This window comes from Ictalurus furcatus, chromosome 23 (assembly GCF_023375685.1).
Source record: "Ictalurus furcatus strain D&B chromosome 23, Billie_1.0, whole genome shotgun sequence".
Taxonomy (NCBI): Eukaryota; Metazoa; Chordata; class Actinopteri; order Siluriformes; family Ictaluridae; genus Ictalurus; species Ictalurus furcatus.
This window is the reverse complement of record NC_071277.1, coordinates 15,711,307-15,733,682: the sequence shown is the minus strand read 5'-3', so window position 1 is coordinate 15,733,682 and position 22,376 is coordinate 15,711,307. Positions and strand designations below refer to the sequence as shown.

The following is a 22,376-nucleotide window of genomic DNA, read 5'->3' as shown; positions in this document are numbered from 1 at the left end:
AAAGAATGGCACATACTTTAAAAAAACATTTTTTTTTGTTTATTTTTACGTTTCATGCTGCGGAATGTTGTTGAAACAAGTTGCTTCTTCCATAACATTAAACGTAACTATAATTGGAAATACATTTTATACGTTTTATCCAGTTATATTTAATCATTTGGAAAGTCTGTGAAACAAGTTATCACTTGCTTTATAACAGCTATAAACAACTGTTGTCTGCTTTGTTATTTAGCTAGTAAGACAAAGACGCAGCTTGTCATGTTACCGAGACCTCAGTCTGTCCAGTGGTGGAAATCTTAAATGAGCAGCTTGAACGCTGACACTGGAGACTCCTTCCGTAATCGCTAACATCCCCTACAAAAAGAAAAAAAGTTGTTATATATGACACATGTAGTGTTAAGCACTGTTCTCCATCAGCTGTTGTGCAGCTGTGTCCTTTTTCCTGGCACAGACATCATTTCAAATCGTGTGTCATTTCACAGTAAGTGTGTCGACACAGCGGAGGCACTCTCGTTCTCTCATGCGCGCAGCCTTTCGCCACCCACACAAGGGCATGCCCTTGGTGTGATAGCCAGCCGCGCTGAAGCCTGTGATCGTCCTACACGAATGCTTGCTCTTATCTCGTAGCAGTACACAGGGTAACGCTCATGTCCGGGTGGCAAACTTGCAGCTCCTGATGTGAGCAATCAATTTCCTTCCTAGAATTCAATAAGCGTCCAAAAGCAGGCACTTTGACGGATGCTTCCTCGGGCTGCCGCTGTGAGACTTCTTTATTTGGACGCTGCTTTGATTTGTTGGCAGATGCAACCCAGCTGAGCAGCCATAAAATAGATGAAGCAGTTTATGTTGACTTGTGCATTCCTCAGTTCTCAAATTGACTTCAGGGGTCTTAAATTAGAGCTTCTTTTAAAGGGGAATACATAGAAGCAAACACCTTCATTAAGAGATCAGTGTGCTGGTGGGAATTCTAGAATAATTTCTTACTTTCTGTCCGAGTTTGTCGTGTGCCCCGAATCAGGGATGCGTTGAATAAGATGTACGAGTTGCTTGCCTATAGTATAATGTGACAAATACGTGTAATCATTACTGCTTAATAATGCTTGATTCTGATTGGTCAGGAGGTGATTTCTATCATTTTCTACCACAGCAGCTCTGACAGTAGTCCCGACTGAGGGTTTATATTAATACGCCCGTTCTAATACGTTGTAGTTTCTACGCAAAAACATGTATAATCTTTGATATGGTGTAGCTTTCTATCTAACGGAGAAGTTTTTCTTCAGACCGTTTTGGAAGGAGTCTCCAGTGTCAGCGCTTGTAATAGCGCTTTTCTGAGACGTGAAAGTCTCCATGACATGACAAGCTGTATTTTTTTTTTTTTTGTCTAACTCTGTCAGATTGTCTGGGCGTCTCCTGTGCACAGCCCTCTTCAGATCTTTAATGGATTTAGGTCTGGACTCCATGTCTGAGCCATTCCAAATCCTTGATCTTGTTTTGGTGAAGCCATTCCTTTGTTGATCTGGAGGTTTGCTTCGGGTGAAAGGTGAAATTCCTCTTCATTTTAAGTGTTTTGGCAGAAGCTTTAAGGTTTTGTACCAAAATTGACTAGTATTTGGAGCTATTCATGATACCCTACACACTGAATAAAGTCCCAGTTCCAGCTGAAGAAAAACAGCCCCAAAGTATGACGCTTCCACCACCATGCTTCCCCGTGGGGATGGTGTTCTTTTGGTGATGCGTTGTTTTTTGTGCCAAACATATCTTTTGGTATTATGACCAAAAAGTTCAGCTTTGGTCTCAGCAGACCATAATACATTATTCCACATGGTTTTGGGAGATTGGATGATTTTGTCATCCAATCTCCCAAATTGGGAGATGGTTGTCACATGTAGGGAGCATGTACCAGTACTTGCCAGAAATTGCTGCAGTTCTTTTAATGTCGCTGTAGGCCTCTTGGCAGCTTCCCTGACCAGTTTTCTCCTGGTCTTCTCATTCATTTTAGAGAGACGTCCTGTTCTTTGTAGTGTCACTGTCATGCCATATTTTCTCCACTTGTTGATTATTGTATTCACGGTGTTCCATGGTATACCCAACGCCTTGGAAATGTTTTTGCAACCCTCTCTTGATTTGATATTTTTTAACAACGAGATCCTGTACCTGCTTTGTAAGCTCTTTGCGGCCCACGGTTTTTCCAGTTGGAAATGTTGCCAAGAAGATGTCAGGAAAATCCTATAGGAACAGCTGTACTTTATTTGGGAATTAATCAGTCACTTTAATTGATGGCAGGTGTATACTAATTAGTATTTAACATGAGCTTGAATGTAATTGGTTCATTCTGGACACTGCCACATTCCCAATTATAAAAGGGCGCACACACTTATGCAACCAGGTTATTGTACATTTTAAAAAATATATATTTTTCTTTTCTTTTCTCCACTAAAATGATTCTTATTGTTTTTCACTTTAATTAATAGGTAGAAAGAATAATAAACGTAGAAAAGGTTCTGACATGATTTATGTTGGTTTAATTTTCTTTTTATATCACAAAAACCGGACATTTTATCAGGGGTGTGCAGACTGTTCATATCCATTGTATGCTCTGTCGGATACATTCGTACATTCTCCATGTTTCTTCTCTGCTAAACACCATCAGCTCTAATGCTCCCTGACCCCCTGGTAACCTCGTGCATGTTGTTAATTGTTATAATTATATACTCATGCTCATGCTTGATCTCGCTGACTTCGTTATATCTTCTGTGTAATGGACATGGACAGAGCCGAGCGCTGTGCTAATGTCCGAAACGGTCAGGGGTCCGCGGATCCACATGTCGTAATACGGTCCAGTGATGAATGGGGCGTCACATGCGCTTTGTCAATCCTTCAGTCATTCTGCCGTGTGTTGACGGCGACACATTGACCCGCATGCCTTTCGTTTCCTCTTCTCTTTTTGCCATCAGGATGGTGGACGACCTCCACCGGTTGGTCCAGGCTGCTGAGATAGCCACGCCCTTCATTCTGGTCGGCGCAGAACTGGGCGCGCTGAACAGCAGGTTTTATACTCACGTCTATGACACGTAAGTCTTAAACGAGATAAGCTTTTTTTGGCTTAAGTAATCTGGATTTCTGTCTATTATTCAGACAGAATTAAGATTGAGGCAGCACCCACCCAAATACACTTCATTTCTGATCTCTCTGGGGTGTAGTAATCTTGCTTGCTCTTGTAACAAGAAGTTTGAAGCGTACACTATCACTGTTTGTGTATTTCATTTGGTACAGTCAAGGTAAACACCGTTTTTGGAAACTGGTGTCCTCATGAGATGAATTTAACAGCATTTGACAGCACGCATCCTTCTCAGCGCTTTAATTCTCTTTATTGGATGACAGTACTATAAACCATAAAGCTTTAAAAACATAATAGACGAAACCGTTGCACTGTCTGAGGAAATGTTTACGCGCAATTGAATCCCATGTCTTGATGATCCCCAGCGAAAAGAACCACAATTCTGTGGTTTTAGTCTTATTTGCCGGGAGTCGTTTTGGTTGTTAAACGTTCTTTCATTCTGTCTATTAAACATGGCCTCAGAGGCTGAATATGTAACGACGTATATTTCAAAATCCAAGCTGTGCTTTTAATCTGAGCTGAGATGCTAGCAGGCACTTATGTGTACAGTAGAGTCACATGGTGTTCTGGGTCCTGCTGTATACACGCACCGAGTGCTGTAGTTTAATAGAAACCCCCATACCACTTCTCATTCGTGCAATTATCCAAACCTCTAATCATGTGGCAGCGGCACAATGCATAAAATCACGCAGATACAGGACAAGAGTTTGACTTAATATTCACATCAAACATCAGAATGCGGAAAACAAAGTGCTGACTTCCTAGGATTTTTAGGCACAATGGCCTCTAGTGCGAAAAACTAAAAACATTCAGTGAGTGAAAGTTCTCATGATAGAAACGCCCTTTTAGATGAGAGGGGTCTGAGGAGAACGGCAGGAACTGACAGGAAGGTTTAACACTTCACCAGCGCTGACGTGAAGCCGTTAACCCTTTAATGAAGCTGTGACGGCTCTGTAGCGTCCGCGAAACGAAAATATTGCACCCGTGATGTCATCGACCCCATACGAATTAAAGCTGGAATGGTGCGGAGACGGTCTACGTGTCAGATTTCGCAATCAGAGAGTGCTTGTACTTGTCTTTTGTGGTGTTTTTCCATGCTGAGCACAAACGTGTTAACCTATCTCTGTCTCTGTTTGTCCAGGCAAGTGTCGGACTTGGTGCTGATCAATCCCATTCCAGAAGACGTCTTTGAAGAGGAGACGTGGCAGCAGTACTGGTGAGTCATTGCGAGAGAGAGAGCGAGAGAGAGAGGGAGGGAGGGAGGGGAGTGTGTGAGAGAGGGAGTGAGAGAGAGAGAGAGGGAATGAGAGAGAGAGCGAGAGAGAGAGGGAGGGAGGGAGGGGAGTGTGTGAGAGAGAGTGTGAGAGAGGGAGTGAGAGAGAGAGAGAGAGGGAATGAGAGAGAGCGAGAGAGAGAGGGAGGGGAGTGTGAGAGATGGGAGACTGCACATTGTCAGTGCTCTGCTGTTCATCACTTTAATACAGAGCCCAATTAATCAAAGGTCATGGAGTGTTAGAAACTGTCCTTAATTCATATCAGAGCGCAAATCATTCTCATATGAGTCAGCAGAAGTCTACAGCACCTTTATTCACTCTATTCCACGGGTTTGCCTGTCAGTATAAATTTGAAGCCTTTGATCCACCTATAAATCGATCATGTCAGTTTTTAAAAGCAAACTTTTAAAAGAGCAGTACCAGGGAATTAAAACAAAACAAAACATTGCTTTCTACTTCCCTTCAACTAACCCCAATGCGTTTGTTAAAACTATGCACGGCTTATAAGTTTTTTTTAAATAAGTGCTTTAAAGAAAAGGGGCAGGGCTGAGCAGCTCTGTTCCAACTCCAGGGTCAATTTCAGGGCCAGAAAAAATCTAAACAGAATCCTAAAATGAAGAAACTAGCTAGGTCTAACAAAAAGTTCGAAGAGTACACCATCACTATCTGTGTATTTCATTTGGTAAAGTCAACGTGAACACCGGTGTCCTTGCAAAATGTTGTTGTTTTTTTTCCTCCAGAATTTAACAGCATTTGACAGCACACATTTTTCTCAGTGCCTTAATTCTGGACAAATTAAGTTGAGTTAATTGTTGAAACCATGCATGGCTTACAGGTTGCGTTTTAAGGAAAAGGTGCAAGGCTGAGCAGCCCCGTTCCAACTCCAGGGTCAATTTCAGGGCCAGAAAATATCTCAACAGAATCCTAAAATGAAGTAGCTAGGTCTTTTGCATGGTAATATTACAAATCACAGTTTTTTTTTTGTAGATGTCTTTATAATTATATGATTATTATAGGTCAAGAAACACTTTTAAAATTTTAAACAGCACCTTTATTCAAACTCATTCCAAGTCCCATATTTTTAATATTACAGCACCTTCCTCCGGCTAATAGAGTTAGCTAATGCACGTCCTTTCTATTTGCTCTAGATAACTAAGCAATATCACTATAGCAAAATCTTTGCTGTCTCAAGTAAGTTAAAGGCCAGACTTGTGTAATTTCTTGCATTAATACTATCTTATAGCTAACTATGTGAGTGTTAAACATTTTGTCTATGGGGAAAATTAGGATTGGGAAGTCTGTAGATATTTTTTTTTCTTCCATAAATGATGATTATTATTATTATTTTTTTCTTCAGATTTTGTTCAATTAGAATTTTATTACAGTTCTCTTTTAATGTAGCGCTGGACAAAAAGCCACCGTACTCCAACCTTCACCAACACAGCATATAAAAAATACCTGGTATTCATTACTCAGTAACCGAACATCTGAAGTGTTTTATTAATTTTACACCACAGTTAACCATTTTTAAAAAAAATGGTTGAATGTTGTGGAGCGTCTACGAAGCAAGTTCTGCACCATATAATTATAATTAGGCAGCTATAATTAGAAATATTGCTCCCTCAACACACTTTCTTGAAGACAAAAACTGTAGCTTTTCACGTTAAAGACTCCGCAAAAGCGCTTCTGTCCTGAAGATTTTCTTGTGTTGGAAACCTGGAATCGCTGACACTGGAGACGGCGTCCAAAAATGCTAGCTAAACATTTCCTCACAGAAAATACCTACCTTAATGCTGAGTACCTGCCATACAAGTGCCTGTGGAAGTTGTTACTATAAAATTTATTAAAGTATTAGAATGAGTGCATTCATGTACAATAAACGTTTGATTTGCTTTGGAAAATTCAGCAACATCACCTGACCAATCGGCTTTGCTGTGGTATAAAACTAAACGATAAATCCCTATTTACATTAGTATACGTCCAATTCCTGTAGTTTCAAATGGTCACTATATCTCGATCTCCTGTTATACATATTATGGACCGGAATTTGTGTAAGGATCGGGAGAGCGTTAGCTGCTTTCCCAGCATGACTATGAAATAATGAAGATATATGAGAGATTTGTTCCGTGGCTCTGTGCGAGTAATCTCATGTGAGCCATCTCCCCACACATCCTGATTCATAACCTCCAGCCGCTGTTATTTTTCCTGAAGTTATGTAACACAATTGGGGTTTAGTCAGATAAAGAATGAGTAATGCGGAACGCTTTAATTTCTATGTGACTGAAAGTGGAGCAGCAGCATTTAACGGCGACGTGTGTCCAATTACCCTGTGATTAATAGGCCCTCAGCCTGGCATGTATGAAACGCCAGAGATGCAATTCAATTACTTAGGCATGGTAAAATAAATGTCGGGCATATTAACTTGCGACTTAAGTTAATATAGCTTACATGGAGTTGTGTAACAGATTTTGTTACTCATGGAGGCGTTAAGTAGAGTTGGCTCCTTGCATTAAAGATGAATTAAGGAGACATTTGATACCTGTCAGTCGTGCACTTTGTAAAGGAACTACAAATGCAACTGAGATACAACACACTGACTAATTTATTGATTGATGTGAAATTTTTTTTTTGAATAAGAAAGCAATTTCGTTTTTGACATCTTCAAGGACAGCGGTTCAATGGTTATAATGGAAGGTGAGCGGGGGAAAAACTGCTTACAGCTAAACAAGCAAACAAACAAACAAGGGAGTTAGTGAATATGAAATGTACAATATAGTGTTTTTAGAATATACTAGGATATTTTTTTTAATAAAACCAGCCAACTGAAAAAAAAAACAGCAACGATGAGCCATTTACAGTGCAAGATGCAACCTCTTTATATCCTGGGCTGGGCAATACAATATTATAAAATATCAATATTGTGATTATAATAACATCATGATACACTATAGCTCCTTGGTTACTCACTGAATTGACATTACATACTATTTGTATACCAATTGATTTATATTCTTTTATTTTCTTCCTGAAATACTTGTGTGTATGTGTACATGCGTGTGTGTGTGTGTGTGTGTGTGTGTGTGTGTATATATATATATATATATATATATATATATATATATATATATATATATATATATATATATATATATATATACGAGATTGCTGGACAAAAATATCTGAACCTGTTCTTGACTGAGAGGAATGGAACTTGATGTGTTGTAGATTATCCACCTCAAAGGTTCGATGTGTTGTGCATTTTGAGATGCTTTTCTGCTCACCACGTTTATAAAGATTGGTTATTTGAGTTACCGTAGCTTCCCTGTCAACTTGTACCAGACTGGCCATTCTCCTCGGATCTCTCTAGTCAACGAGGCGTTTCCGCCTGCACGACTGCCACTCACTGGATGTTTTTTTTGTTTGTTTTCCCCACCATTCTGGGTAAACTCTCGAGACTGTTGTGTGTTAAAATCCCAGGAGAACAGCATTTTCTGAAATCCTCATACCAGCTTTTGTGGCACCAGAGTTTTTTTTTTTTTTTAAATTTCTGATGTTTCCACTGCAAAAACTACAAACCATTGAAAAACTTCAGTAAATATACTACACATATTATCATGGATGCCACCGTGTGCCCCATGGGATCGGCTCTGGGTTCCCCGTGACCCAGTGAGGATAAGCGATACAGGAGATGGATGGATGGATATTAATATGGGGGCTAGCACAGGGGTGTTTTGATAGGTAGACTGTGATTTTAAGTAGCTGATGATTCCGCCGCCCAGAGAGGAGAGTCGAACGGAGTATTTTAGTCAGCTATTGATGGACATGGTTATAAACTGCTTTAAAGGTCAGAAGAAGAGTCTTGAACGTAGTGTGAGCTGTAACCAGTAACCAGCAAGGGTTATAAAGGACAGAGGTGATATGAGCAAATCGTTTGTTGTGCATGAATGTGTACTCTTATGTGCTGAATTTTGAACATATTGTAATCTTGTAAGTGTTTTGGATGGGAGACCAATGAAAAGCACATTGCAGTGTCCTGTACGCTTACAGAAGTGCTTATTTTACCTTTTAAAATATATGACCAAAAAACCCATTTTTGTTTGCCTTTAAGATCACTTTAAGACCACTGAGACTGCTATGTTTCACCAATATATCTTGTGTGTGTGTGTGTTTGGAGTGTGGAATGGCTACAGATTTCATTTTAATTGGGTTTGGTGTCTCTGAGATAAATGGATGATATGACATATAAAGAAGTTCGCAGCACCTGAGGAGGACAGCGGAGACGGTACGTATTTCCACATGAAAGCTCAGTGTGCCTCGTGCTGAAACGAGACGTCACCACCTCGACTGTCTCACATACACATGAAAGGGGAGGAGACGGAAAGCAGGACGATTCTATAGGGCTGCTTTCCATATGGCTCAGAATCCTCTAGAACGTCTGTCGTGTCATGGTTTAACAATGTGTGTGTGTGTACACACGTGTGCTGTTCGTTAATTCAGTATAATTTTCGTTCTATTTTTGTTTTGTTTATTACCAGGAAAAGCTCAGGCATGGTAGAAGCACAGCATGTGGTAATTTACTGTATCATATTTAAAAAATACAGTATCGGTACAGATGCTGATCTAAGGTAGCCCTGATCAATACTGATACTAATCAGATGTGGTCTATTGCAATAATTAAGAACTTGAAAAGAAATGGAGCTGTATTGAACCTTCCTGGAAGAGATGTGGACGTGAGTGTACAAAATCTTACACCATTAACAGTGAGGAGGAACCTGGAGGAAACCACTTTGTAGAAGAGGGCAGTACTTTGGGGTCTACAAGTACAATATACAATCAAACCCCAGTGTAATGCCAATAAACTATTCGGAAGTCATGCATGGTGAAAAGTCTGTCCTTTCATCTAATCACAAACAGAAGTTCCTGGAGTTCACTGGACACTACTGGAACTTTGAATGGAACCAGGTTCTGTGAGCAGATGAGGTTTTCTTTTTTTTCTTTTCTCCAATGAGCACTCAAGGTGGGTTTGGTTATACAGAAGAGAACTTAATCCTTGTTGTTACGTATGGTGGAGGATCAGGGAACCTTGTTGGCATCGTGGACTCCATCAAGAACCATGAATGAAAATCTGGCTACAGTACCTCTGCCAAAAGGATACAACCGGGTTGTGATCGGATCTTAGAGCAGGACAGTGATTAATACTTATGTTCAGGTCAGTGACCACCATGTTTTTGACGTGGCCATTCCAGTTCCCTGTCTGGAAAATTGAGCTGAAATGGAGAGTCCATAAGAGAGGATCCTGGAAGATCTGCAGAGATTTGGTATTGAAGCGTTCTCTCCGGTTCCTTGGTCTGTGTTCACGAATCTCATTAAGCGTTGTAGGAGAAAACTGTTATGCTGGCAAAGGGAGGTTTCACAAAATGCTGGAAGATTGCAAAACTAAATAGTGCCAATGATTTTATTTTTTTGGAAATTTTTTTACTTCAATTAAAGGTTAGAGTTCTTTCATGATTTCACTGTGAGGTGAAACTAATTATGTGAGGTGAAAAACATTATTTCAGAACCTTTTTTTTTTTTTTTTAAACCCCTCCTTTACCAAGCGTGCCAACAATAAGGCTGCTGACTGTATACAGTGTTTGTCCAGTGAGTATAAAGGTCATTAGGATTTGAGTACCACTGTGGCTTTTTTCCTTTGGCCCAGTGTGTGAGCTGATAAAACCAAGACCAAGACCTTCAAAGCCATATTGATTCTTGAAGCTTCCTGTGTTTACCCAGCATGCTTTAGGACCTTCCTTCAGACCAGTGGTATTGACTGGACCATTGAATCAGCTAAACTCTGTGTCCTATGTTGGCTTTGATCTGCAGCCTTTCACTTTACAAGGGACTTTACCTGATGACCTGGAAGGCAACAAGTGGGATGTTTGAAAAGCTTTTTAAAAATCTATGCAGGTATATGGAGAGATTGTAAGATGGACTAGAAACGTAACAGGTCATTGTTTATTAAGGATCAAACTAATGTCATTGTTTTTGTTAGGTTTTTTCCCCTCCATGAGACAGATTATTGAGATGAGCAGTAGGTAGTCTGTTTACAGACCATGTTTTAAGGGATTATCTGACATACTAGCATTGAACAGGCATCCTTCTGCAAAGAGAAAATAATTATACTGATTATATAATACTTTCTTGTAAATAACCACAAATCTGTGCATTGTATACTGTATATTACAGTAAGTACATGGCCAATTTGAAGAGACAGATGTCATAGTTCTCGACAAAGGAACCTTTGTTTTAAACTGACATAATCTCATAATCTCGCTATGTCAACATCCGATGTCCTTCAACTATCAAATCAGAAGGACTTTATAAGTTAAATGACATTCTTGCAATACCACATTATTACTATATAATCCACCAGTCCTATCCTAACTTTTCATTATGTAACAAAATCTTAACAAATTTTTTGTGTGCATTTTTCTATATGTAATTTGCAGCGTTTGGTGCGTTTGTGGGTATTCATATATTTCTATAATGTCCTGAGTATTACTGCTTATTATACGACATCACTGTTGAATTCTCGATTCTGATTTGTCCGAAGGTGTTTACATTTATGGCATTTGGCAGACGCCTTTATCCAGAGCAAATTACATTTATTTCATTGATACATCTGAGCAGTTGAGAGTTAAGGGCCCAACAGTGGTGGCTTTGCGATACTGGGGTTTGAACTCACGACTAGGTGTTGATTCATTTTCTATAACAGCACTATGGCGGAGGCAAATCCCAGGTTTATATTAATACACTTGTGCTCATATGTTAACGTTTCTATTCTAACCTTGTGCTCCTCATGATCTAATACTAATAATTAACGACGTCATTGGTATAATTGTTGATATGGCGAAGCTTTCTTTAAGGAGAGGTTTAACATTTTTGGAAGGAGTCTCCAGAAAGCGAAGACTTTGTGCTTTCCTGGTTTCTCAGTAAACATGACACGCTGTGAGGTTTTTATCGGTCTTGTCATAAAGAGAAGCTGGTAAGGGAACGACTATTTATAGCTACTGTAATGTAAGCAAAAACAGGAACGAATTTGTTTTGTGGAGGTTCTCAAACATGAAATGTCACTCTAAGCTGTTAAAAGTGCTATGCATCATTTATTAAATAATAAATGTAATAAAAGTGTGAAATCGTTATGGTATAAGAGGACTTTGGGGCGGTAACGGTAACTGGGCCACTTCACACTATGATTGTTTTCCTATAACAGCATGCCTTGTTGTGTATTTTCCTTACAGGTTTTTTGAAAGCATTTTGACAGAGGGTTAAAAGGCTTAATATTAATTTGAAGCATATTATTCAGTAACTACTGTGAATTATTCAGTAACTGCAGTGAAACTAACAGGAAACTAATAAGTCAAGTCAGGTCCAAGTGTGCAAAGTCTATGTGAAGACCTAAATCAACAGTGAGATTTGGCTTGCAGGTGAAACTCCTGTCAGGATCTGGCCGTTTATTTCGGTCATGTTGCTAAATCATTCACCGATGCTAATGTTGCTAATAAAACCCTGACGTTTATGGGGTGTTAGCCGTTGTTCCAACAAACCTATTAGTGGGCTGTAATGAACTAAGGAATTAAACACGATTGAGAGTTCTGTTGGAGGAAAATAATCAACATTGTGGTGATGCGAGAGAGAGCCTGATGCCTGATATGAAGTAGACTTACTGATTATTTTCCCACAATGGTACATCCTTAAGTGTTTTCTTCCTCTTATCACAGCTATTTGCCACCAATTACACATTTTTTATTAATTGAAGTACTTTTATTTATTTAACTTTATCAATTTATAGTTATCCTTTTCACTATAGTTTTATTTTTTGTTTTTGAACCAGTCTCTCTTTTTTCTTCTCTCTTGAAATTAAAGGTACACTATGTAACTTTTGGCCCTCTAGTGGTTAAAAAATGAAACCGTGTGCATTTTGTTGAAGAACACTGAGTTTGGTCGTGCTCCGGCTCTGTGTGTCTGTGCGGGTGAATATGGTTCGCGGGAATGGTGAACACATGGAAATCTAAAAAAAAGATGTTATCTGAGCATGTAAGTGGCATATTTTATGCTTTTGTTTTGACCAGGGGCGTAACCTGGCCTGGCCATTTTTTTTTAAAACCAGTAAAGGGGTTGAAACTGAAACAGTAACGTTCTCTGATGCTGAGCAGGAAAACATGGTGTGTAAATGTCTATATGAGTTCCAGTTTACGTGAACATGATATGAGCAGAGCATAAGGAAAGATACTTTGCATGGCACTGTAGCAGCTAAACCCATAGCTTAGCTAGCTTAGCTGTGCCTCCCCTTGAAAAGAGACACCAAACTAGCCTAGTTAGAAAAGTTTTATATTTTATTGGTCTGATAGTCCTATGAACAGTGACAGCTTTACCACCGACTGTTACAAAGCCAGTCCATATAGGTTTTTACAGAATTTTTTTGTGATTGTTGCGGCCAAAAATGCTTGATTTTCCTGCGGAATTTTTCCTTGAGTTTTTGCGATGCAACTAGCTGAGTTTTTTGTGCATTTTTTGCGGAAAACTCCTTGAATTGGTGAAACTGCAATTGCATGAAATTGTTTCTTGGGGTCTTTCACGGTGATGTTTGTTGGTAAATGAGACCTTTTAGCTGTACTCATGTTCGACACACGTGAATCGAAGAGGTCTTTTGCTGAATGCTCGTTGCGGTGATGTCACATGACGCATCTTGGCCCAAATCTGTGTAAAAAAGTAGAAATGCTTTTGTTTGTGGTGAGTGAATGTGAGACTATCAGGAGGTTTTTTTAGAATTCAGTCAATGTTAATATGAATTAATAACATTCAATAAGTTAAGAAATCTTACTTTAATCTTCAGAATTTAGTCCATGTGTTCATGTTAATTTGAGTAATGTGTTAATGTTTGAGACCAGTTACTGTGAAACAACTTGCTGAAATGGAGAGAGTAAAGTTTTTATTGGCATTTCCTTCAGAATTGTGGAATTAATTATTATTAATTTAAAATATGGTATAAAAGGCAAAACTATCCGTATCGGTATCGGCCAAGATCACTCTGAATACTCGGTTATCGGTATCGGCCGATATCATTCTGAATAATCGGTATCGGCGGATATCACTCTGAATAATCGGTTATCGGTATCGGCGGATATCACTCTGAATAATCGGTATCGGCGGATATCACTCTGAATAATCGGTATCGGCAGATATCACTCTGAATAATCGGTTATCGGTATCGGCGGATATCACTCTGAATAATCGGTTATCGGTATCGGCGGATATCACTCTGAATAATCGGTTATCGGTATCGGCGGATATCACTCTGAATAATCGGTTATCGGTATCGGCGGATATCACTCTGAATAATCGGTTATCGGTATCGGCGGATATCACTCTGAATAATCGGTTATCGGTATCGGCGGATATCACTCTGAATAATCGGTTATCGGTATCGGCGGATATCACTCTGAATAATCGGTTATCGGTATCGGCGGATATCACTCTGAATAATCGGTTATCGGTATCGGCGGATATCACTCTGAATAATCAGTTATCGGTATCGGCCGATATCATTCTGAATAATCGGTATCGGCGGATATCACTCTGAATAATCGGTTATCGGTATCGGCGGATATCACTCTGAATAATCAGTTATCGGTATCGGCCGATATCATTCTGAATAATCGGTATCGGCGGATATCACTCTGAATAATCGGTTATCGGTATCGGCGGATATCACTCTGAATAATCGGTTATCGGTATCGGCGGATATCACTCTGAATAATCGGTTATCGGTATCGGCGGATATCACTCTGAATAATCGGTTATCGGTATCGGCGGATATCACTCTGAATAATCGGTTATCGGTATCGGCGGATATCACTCTGAATAATCGGGTATCGGTATCGGCGGATATCACTCTGAATAATCGGTTATCGGTATCGGCGGATATCACTCTGAATAATCGGTTATCGGTATCGGCGGATATCACTCTGAATAATCGGTTATCGGTATCGGCGGATATCACTCTGAATAATCGGTTATCGGTATCGGCGGATATCACTCTGAATAATCAGTTATCGGTATCGGCCGATATCATTCTGAATAATCGGTATCGGCGGATATCACTCTGAATAATCGGTTATCGGTATCGGCGGATATCACTCTGAATAATCAGTTATCGGTATCGGCCGATATCATTCTGAATAATCGGTATCGGCGGATATCACTCTGAATAATCGGTTATCGGTATCGGCGGATATCACTCTGAATAATCGGTATCGGCGGATATCACTCTGAATAATCGGTATCGGCGGATATCACTCTGAATAATCAGTTATCGGTATCGGCGGATATCACTCTGAATAATCGGTTATCGGTATCGGCGGATATCACTCTGAATAATCGGTTATCGGTATCGGCGGATATCACTCTGAATAATCAGTTATCGGTATCGGCCGATATCATTCTGAATAATCGGTATCGGCGGATATCACTCTGAATAATCGGTTATCGGTATCGGCGGATATCACTCTGAATAATCAGTTATCGGTATCGGCCGATATCATTCTGAATAATCGGTATCGGCGGATATCACTCTGAATAATCGGTTATCGGTATCGGCGGATATCACTCTGAATAATCGGTATCGGCGGATATCACTCTGAATAATCGGTATCGGCGGATATCACTCTGAATAATCGGTTATCGGTATCGGCGGATATCACTCTGAATAATCAGTTATCGGTATCGGCGGATATCACTCTGAATAATCGGTTATCGGTATCGGCGGATATCACTCTGAATAATCGGGTATCGGCGGATATCACTCTGAATAATCAGTTATCGGTATCGGCGGATATCACTCTGAATAATCGGTTATCGGTATCGGCGGATATCACTCTGAATAATCGGTTATCGGTATCGGCGGATATCACTCTGAATAATCAGTTATCGGTATCGGCCGATATCATTCTGAATAATCGGTATCGGCGGATATCACTCTGAATAATCGGTTATCGGTATCGGCGGATATCACTCTGAATAATCAGTTATCGGTATCGGCCGATATCATTCTGAATAATCGGTATCGGCGGATATCACTCTGAATAATCGGTTATCGGTATCGGCGGATATCACTCTGAATAATCGGTATCGGCGGATATCACTCTGAATAATCGGTATCGGCGGATATCACTCTGAATAATCGGTTATCGGTATCGGCGGATATCACTCTGAATAATCAGTTATCGGTATCGGCGGATATCACTCTGAATAATCGGTTATCGGTATCGGCGGATATCACTCTGAATAATCGGGTATCGGTATCGGCGGATATCACTCTGAATAATCAGTTATCGGTATCGGCCGATATCATTCTGAATAATCGGTATCGGCGGATATCACTCTGAATAATCAGTTATCGGTATCGGCCGATATCATTCTGAATAATCGGTATCAGCGGATATCACTCTGAATAATCGGTTATCGGTATCGGCGGATATCACTCTGAATAATCGGTATCGGCGGATATCACTCTGAATAATCGGTATCGGCGGATATCACTCTGAATAATCGGTTATCGGTATCGGCGGATATCACTCTGAATAATCAGTTATCGGTATCGGCGGATATCACTCTGAATAATCGGTTATCGGTATCGGCGGATATCACTCTGAATAATCGGGTATCGGCGGATATCACTCTGAATAATCAGTTATCGGTATCGGCGGATATCACTCTGAATAATCGGTTATCGGTATCGGCGGATATCACTCTGAATAATCGGTTATCGGTATCGGCGGATATCACTCTGAATAATCAGTTATCGGTATCGGCCGATATCATTCTGAATAATCGGTATCGGCGGATATCACTCTGAATAATCGGTTATCGGTATCGGCGGATATCACTCTGAATAATCAGTTATCGGTATCGGCCGATATCATTCTGAATAATCGGTATCGGCGGATATCACTCTGAATAATCGGTTATCGGTATCGGCGGATATCACTCTGAATAATCGGTATCGGCGGATATCACTCTGAATAATCGGTATCGGCGGATATCACTCTGAATAATCGGTTATCGGTATCGGCGGATATCACTCTGAATAATCAGTTATCGGTATCGGCGGATATCACTCTGAATAATCGGTTATCGGTATCGGCGGATATCACTCTGAATAATCGGGTATCGGCGGATATCACTCTGAATAATCAGTTATCGGTATCGGCGGATATCACTCTGAATAATCGGTTATCGGTATCGGCGGATATCACTCTGAATAATCGGTTATCGGTATCGGCGGATATCACTCTGAATAATCAGTTATCGGTATCGGCCGATATCATTCTGAATAATCGGTATCGGCGGATATCACTCTGAATAATCGGTTATCGGTATCGGCGGATATCACTCTGAATAATCAGTTATCGGTATCGGCCGATATCATTCTGAATAATCGGTATCGGCGGATATCACTCTGAATAATCGGTTATCGGTATCGGCGGATATCACTCTGAATAATCGGTATCGGCGGATATCACTCTGAATAATCGGTATCGGCGGATATCACTCTGAATAATCGGTTATCGGTATCGGCGGATATCACTCTGAATAATCAGTTATCGGTATCGGCGGATATCACTCTGAATAATCGGTTATCGGTATCGGCGGATATCACTCTGAATAATCGGGTATCGGCGGATATCACTCTGAATAATCAGTTATCGGTATCGGCGGATATCACTCTGAATAATCGGTTATCGGTATCGGCGGATATCACTCTGAATAATCGGTTATCGGTATCGGCGGATATCACTCTGAATAATCAGTTATCGGTATCGGCCGATATCATTCTGAATAATCGGTATCGGCGGATATCACTCTGAATAATCGGTTATCGGTATCGGCGGATATCACTCTGAATAATCAGTTATCGGTATCGGCCGATATCATTCTGAATAATCGGTATCGGCGGATATCACTCTGAATAATCGGTTATCGGTATCGGCGGATATCACTCTGAATAATCGGTATCGGCGGATATCACTCTGAATAATCGGTTATCGGTATCGGCGGATATCACTCTGAATAATCGGTTATCGGTATCGGCGGATATCACTCTGAATAATCAGTTATCGGTATCGGCGGATATCACTCTGAATAATCGGTTATCGGTATCGGCGGATATCACTCTGAATAATCGGGTATCGGCGGATATCACTCTGAATAATCAGTTATCGGTATCGGCGGATATCACTCTGAATAATCGGTTATCGGTATCGGCGGATATCACTCTGAATAATCGGTTATCGGTATCGGCGGATATCACTCTGAATAATCAGTTATCGGTATCGGCCGATATCATTCTGAATAATCGGTATCGGCGGATATCACTCTGAATAATCGGTTATCGGTATCGGCGGATATCACTCTGAATAATCAGTTATCGGTATCGGCCGATATCATTCTGAATAATCGGTATCGGCGGATATCACTCTGAATAATCGGTTATCGGTATCGGCGGATATCACTCTGAATAATCGGTATCGGCGGATATCACTCTGAATAATCGGTATCGGCGGATATCACTCTGAATAATCGGTTATCGGTATCGGCGGATATCACTCTGAATAATCGGTATCGGCGGATATCACTCTGAATAATCGGTATCGGCGGATATCACTCTGAATAATCGGTTATCGGTATCGGCGGATATCACTCTGAATAATCAGTTATCGGTATCGGCGGATATCACTCTGAATAATCGGTTATCGGTATCGGCGGATATCACTCTGAATAATCGGGTATCGGCGGATATCACTCTGAATAATCAGTTATCGGTATCGGCGGATATCACTCTGAATAATCGGTTATCGGTATCGGCGGATATCACTCTGAATAATCGGTTATCGGTATCGGCGGATATCACTCTGAATAATCAGTTATCGGTATCGGCCGATATCATTCTGAATAATCGGTATCGGCGGATATCACTCTGAATAATCGGTTATCGGTATCGGCGGATATCACTCTGAATAATCGGTATCGGCGGATATCACTCTGAATAATCGGTATCGGCGGATATCACTCTGAATAATCGGTTATCGGTATCGGCGGATATCACTCTGAATAATCGGTTATCGGTATCGGCGGATATCACTCTGAATAATCGGTTATCGGTATCGGCGGATATCACTCTGAATAATCGGTTATCGGTATCGGCGGATATCACTCTGAATAATCGGTATCGGCAGATATCACTCTGAATAATCGGTTATCGGTATCGGCGGATATCACTCTGAATAATCGGTATCGGCGGATATCACTCTGAATAATCGGTTATCGGTATCGGCGGATATCACTCTGAATAATCGGTATCGGCGGATATCACTCTGAATAATCGGTTATCGGTATCGGCGGATATCACTCTGAATAATCGGTATCGGCGGATATCACTCTGAATAATCGGTTATCGGTATCGGCGGATATCACTCTGAATAATCGGTATCGGCGGATATCACTCTGAATAATCGGTTATCGGTATCGGCGGATATCACTCTGAATAATCAGTTATCGGTATCGGCGGATATCACTCTGAATAATCGGTTATCGGTATCGGCGGATATCACTCTGAATAATCGGTTATCGGTATCGGCTGAGAAATTTAGTATCGGTGCATCTCTACATAGAATTTTAATGTTTTATCTTTGAAAAGTTGATTCAACACATGGATTCATCAACCTGTGTGGATTAGATGTTAATTCTGGCTTCTTTGGCAAATTGATTTTGCTCTGAACGTAATGATCTGATCTGTTAAAATCTAATCTGTTCCTGAGAGGAGTGCACTATTGTAATGCATTTTAGTTTCTGAGGTTTTTTTTTTGTAACCAGTAATATAGTTGTGTGAGGCCAGTCAGACACACACCTACACACACACACACACACACACACACACACACACACACACACACACACACACACACACACCTGAGCTGTTCTGTTCATGCCAGTGGCCGAAGTCCTCTGGGAAATCTGGGTTGAGATTAGACACTGAACAGGACTGCAGAGAGAAAGAAACTTCTGCCACTCTAGCAGAAAGGTGTATGTGTGTGTGTCAGAACAACTATGAAACTTGGACACTGCTCACAGCAAGTAATATATCTGTCTTATTATTGTGTTCATTTAAAGCATTGCAGCATTCCACCTAAAATCTCATTTCCTGCCATTTCTGTCCCTTGCTCTTCTGGAACTTATCAGAAGTCTTGCCGTGTGTCGCATCACACAAAGCCACACATTCGTTAGCATAAATTATTAAATGCAGGAAGTAGATGCTCCCTGGGGATTTCCCAGGGAATCCAGGATGCCAATTAATAGTAATTAGCACCGCTAGAGCTGTAGCTACTCTTGCCAGTCTCGGCTAATGAAGCAGGCCTGTAGCGACCCTAGTGTATTTACCTCAGTCTAATCTATAGTATTGACTCGAGTCACTCGGGGGAAGGCCCTTTTTAATGAAGGAATGTTGTAGGGTGGATCATGACTGCCCCCTACTGTTGGATGTGCAAAAGTATTGCAATGGGTTTTCAGTACATTTATGATGCTTTATTTTTTGGGGGGAAAACAGGAGATGGGTGTTTATTCCAGAACAGACGCTCTGAACATGGCTCACTGTACTTTTTGTGCACTTTTCTGGCCACAAGCTTCAGAATCTTCAAAGTTAGAGTGTCTTTCTGCTCTGCTCTTTAGATGCATTCCTGTGCACCGGTTTCTAACAGGAAGCCACAAGGAACTTTTTTTTGACCAGGATATAGTGAATTCATCGATGTTTCACGGCATTACATGTCAAAGCGATTTTTACATTTGTAATGTCAGGCAAAATGCCGACTCGTGAGAAAAGTAAGGGATTTTTGGTTAGGATTAGAAACGGAAAAGGTCTGGAAATCTGGCTCAAGAGACTTGTATGTGATTTGTACCATAGTTCTGTGTGTATAAACTTGATTAATGTGAGATCTTAGCAAGTAACAATATCTTAAATATAGGCAAATTCCATTAATATGTGTCTGTATTAGATAGTTTTTAAAATTGATATAAGATTATTAATCTTATTTCTGGATTACAGTTACGGCATTTGACAGACGCCCTTATCCAGAGCGACTTACAATTATCAAAATTTTTTATACATCTAAGCAGTTGAGGGTTAAAGGCCTTGCTCAAGGGCCCAGCAGTGGCAGCTTGGCAGTGCAGGGGTTTGAACTCATGACCTTCCGATCAGAAGTCCAATGTCCTAACCAGGTCATAAGTTTACACGCACCTGCAAAATGTTAATAATTAAAAATAATAAGAGGGAACAGAAAAATTGCGTTTTGTTTTTTATTTAGTTCTGCCGTGAATAAACTATTTCACATACCAAATGTTCACATATAGTCCACATGTCACAATAATAACTGATTGTACACAAATGAACCAGGTCAAAAGTTTACACACCCTTGATTTTTAATACTGCGTGTCGTTACCTGGATGATCAACGATTATTATGAGTATTATAATATGGTTATTATTTTGTTTAAAGATCTTATTTTTTTTCATTCGGTACTGCCCTTCAGAAGCTACCTAAGATAGATTTCCCAGAAGTCAAAATAATAACAATTTACACCGATCATCCTGTTCAAAATTTTACACCCCTCCCCATTCTGACTCTTAATGTAGTCTGTTTTCCATCAGTGAATGTTTGCACCTTTTGTAATAGTTTTGTAATAGTGTATGAGTCCAGCTGTTGGAAAGGGGTCAAATATGCAGAAGATGTAAAGAATATGCAGGACCTGGAGGATTTTTCTGAAGAACAGTGGGCAGTTTAACTGCTCAGGACAAACAAGGGACTCGTGAAGAACTATCACAAAACATCGAAACAGTCGCGGATCATCCAGGTAACGACACACAGTGTTAATAATCAAGGGTGTGTAAACTTTTGAACCGGTTCATTTGTGTAAATTCGGTTTTTTTTATCGTGTCTTGTGGACTATATGTAAACACCTGTTATGTGAAATAGTTTATTCAGGGCAGAACTAAATAAAAAAACAAAAGGCAATTTTTATGATCCCTCCTTAATTATTTATTTTTAAAAAAAATTATTAACATTTTGCAGATTCTGCAAGGTGTATGTAAACTTATGAACGGAACTGTAGACTTAATGTTCTTATATTTGTTATATATTATTAATGGTTAATATTTGATATCTTTTCCTTTATTTAAGATGCTTTTACAGTACTTGCTATCGTTTTTTGGAGTTTATGGAATATGGGTTTGTATTACTAGTAGTAGTCTTATTGCAAAAGATTCATTAGCCTTTATTCAATTTGGAGTTCCTTTTAATCCCATTTTATACAGACCACAGCAGCGCTCGCATGTTAATAGCAACTCGGAACAATTTTAAATAAAAATAAGTCTTTTTTTAAAAAATTTTTTGCATGGCAAAATGGTTGTTAGAAATACGACAAAATAAAATATTTATTATTTATGCTATATTTTGCAGTGTATGCCCATAATCTGAACTGCAAGGGCAATATTATTGTCATTAACCTACTGCATCAGGAACTTCATGAAAGTTCTACTACCAAAGAGCAAAGAACGGGATATCTGATTGGATTAGCAAACTTCGTGATCATGTACAGTACAACCGTGAGTCGTTGGAGCCTAGAAAAAGTTGAGGACCCCTGAATCATTGTCTAGTAGTGAAAAATATTCCGTTAAACTGGACCGTGTCCTGTTATCTGTCGTCTCTTCCTGTGAAGAGCGAGTGAGGAGGGGGGGAAAGGAGCCCATGCAAATTTCGAAGGGTTCTTATCAGTTCTGAGGATGATCAGACTCGGTGTGTGTGAGCGAAAGAGTGTGTGACATTCCGACAGTGGGTCATGCGCCTGCTCCCTACAAGAGCAACAGACTTCATTCATCCTGCACTAATCCAGATG

The 22,376-nt window shown here is 40.1% G+C and overlaps 1 protein-coding gene across 1 annotated transcript in view; it reads left to right on the top strand.

The window, feature by feature from the left end:
- The window catches only part of si:dkey-122a22.2 (uncharacterized), a 43,111-nt gene that overhangs the window by 13,550 nt on the left and 7,185 nt on the right, over positions 1 to 22,376 (top strand). Inside the window, exons 6-7 of the mRNA XM_053611338.1 lie at positions 2,955 to 3,071; positions 4,260 to 4,334. Coding sequence (XP_053467313.1) covers positions 2,955 to 3,071; positions 4,260 to 4,334 — 192 coding nt within the window. The remainder of the gene's footprint in view (positions 1 to 2,954; positions 3,072 to 4,259; positions 4,335 to 22,376) is intronic.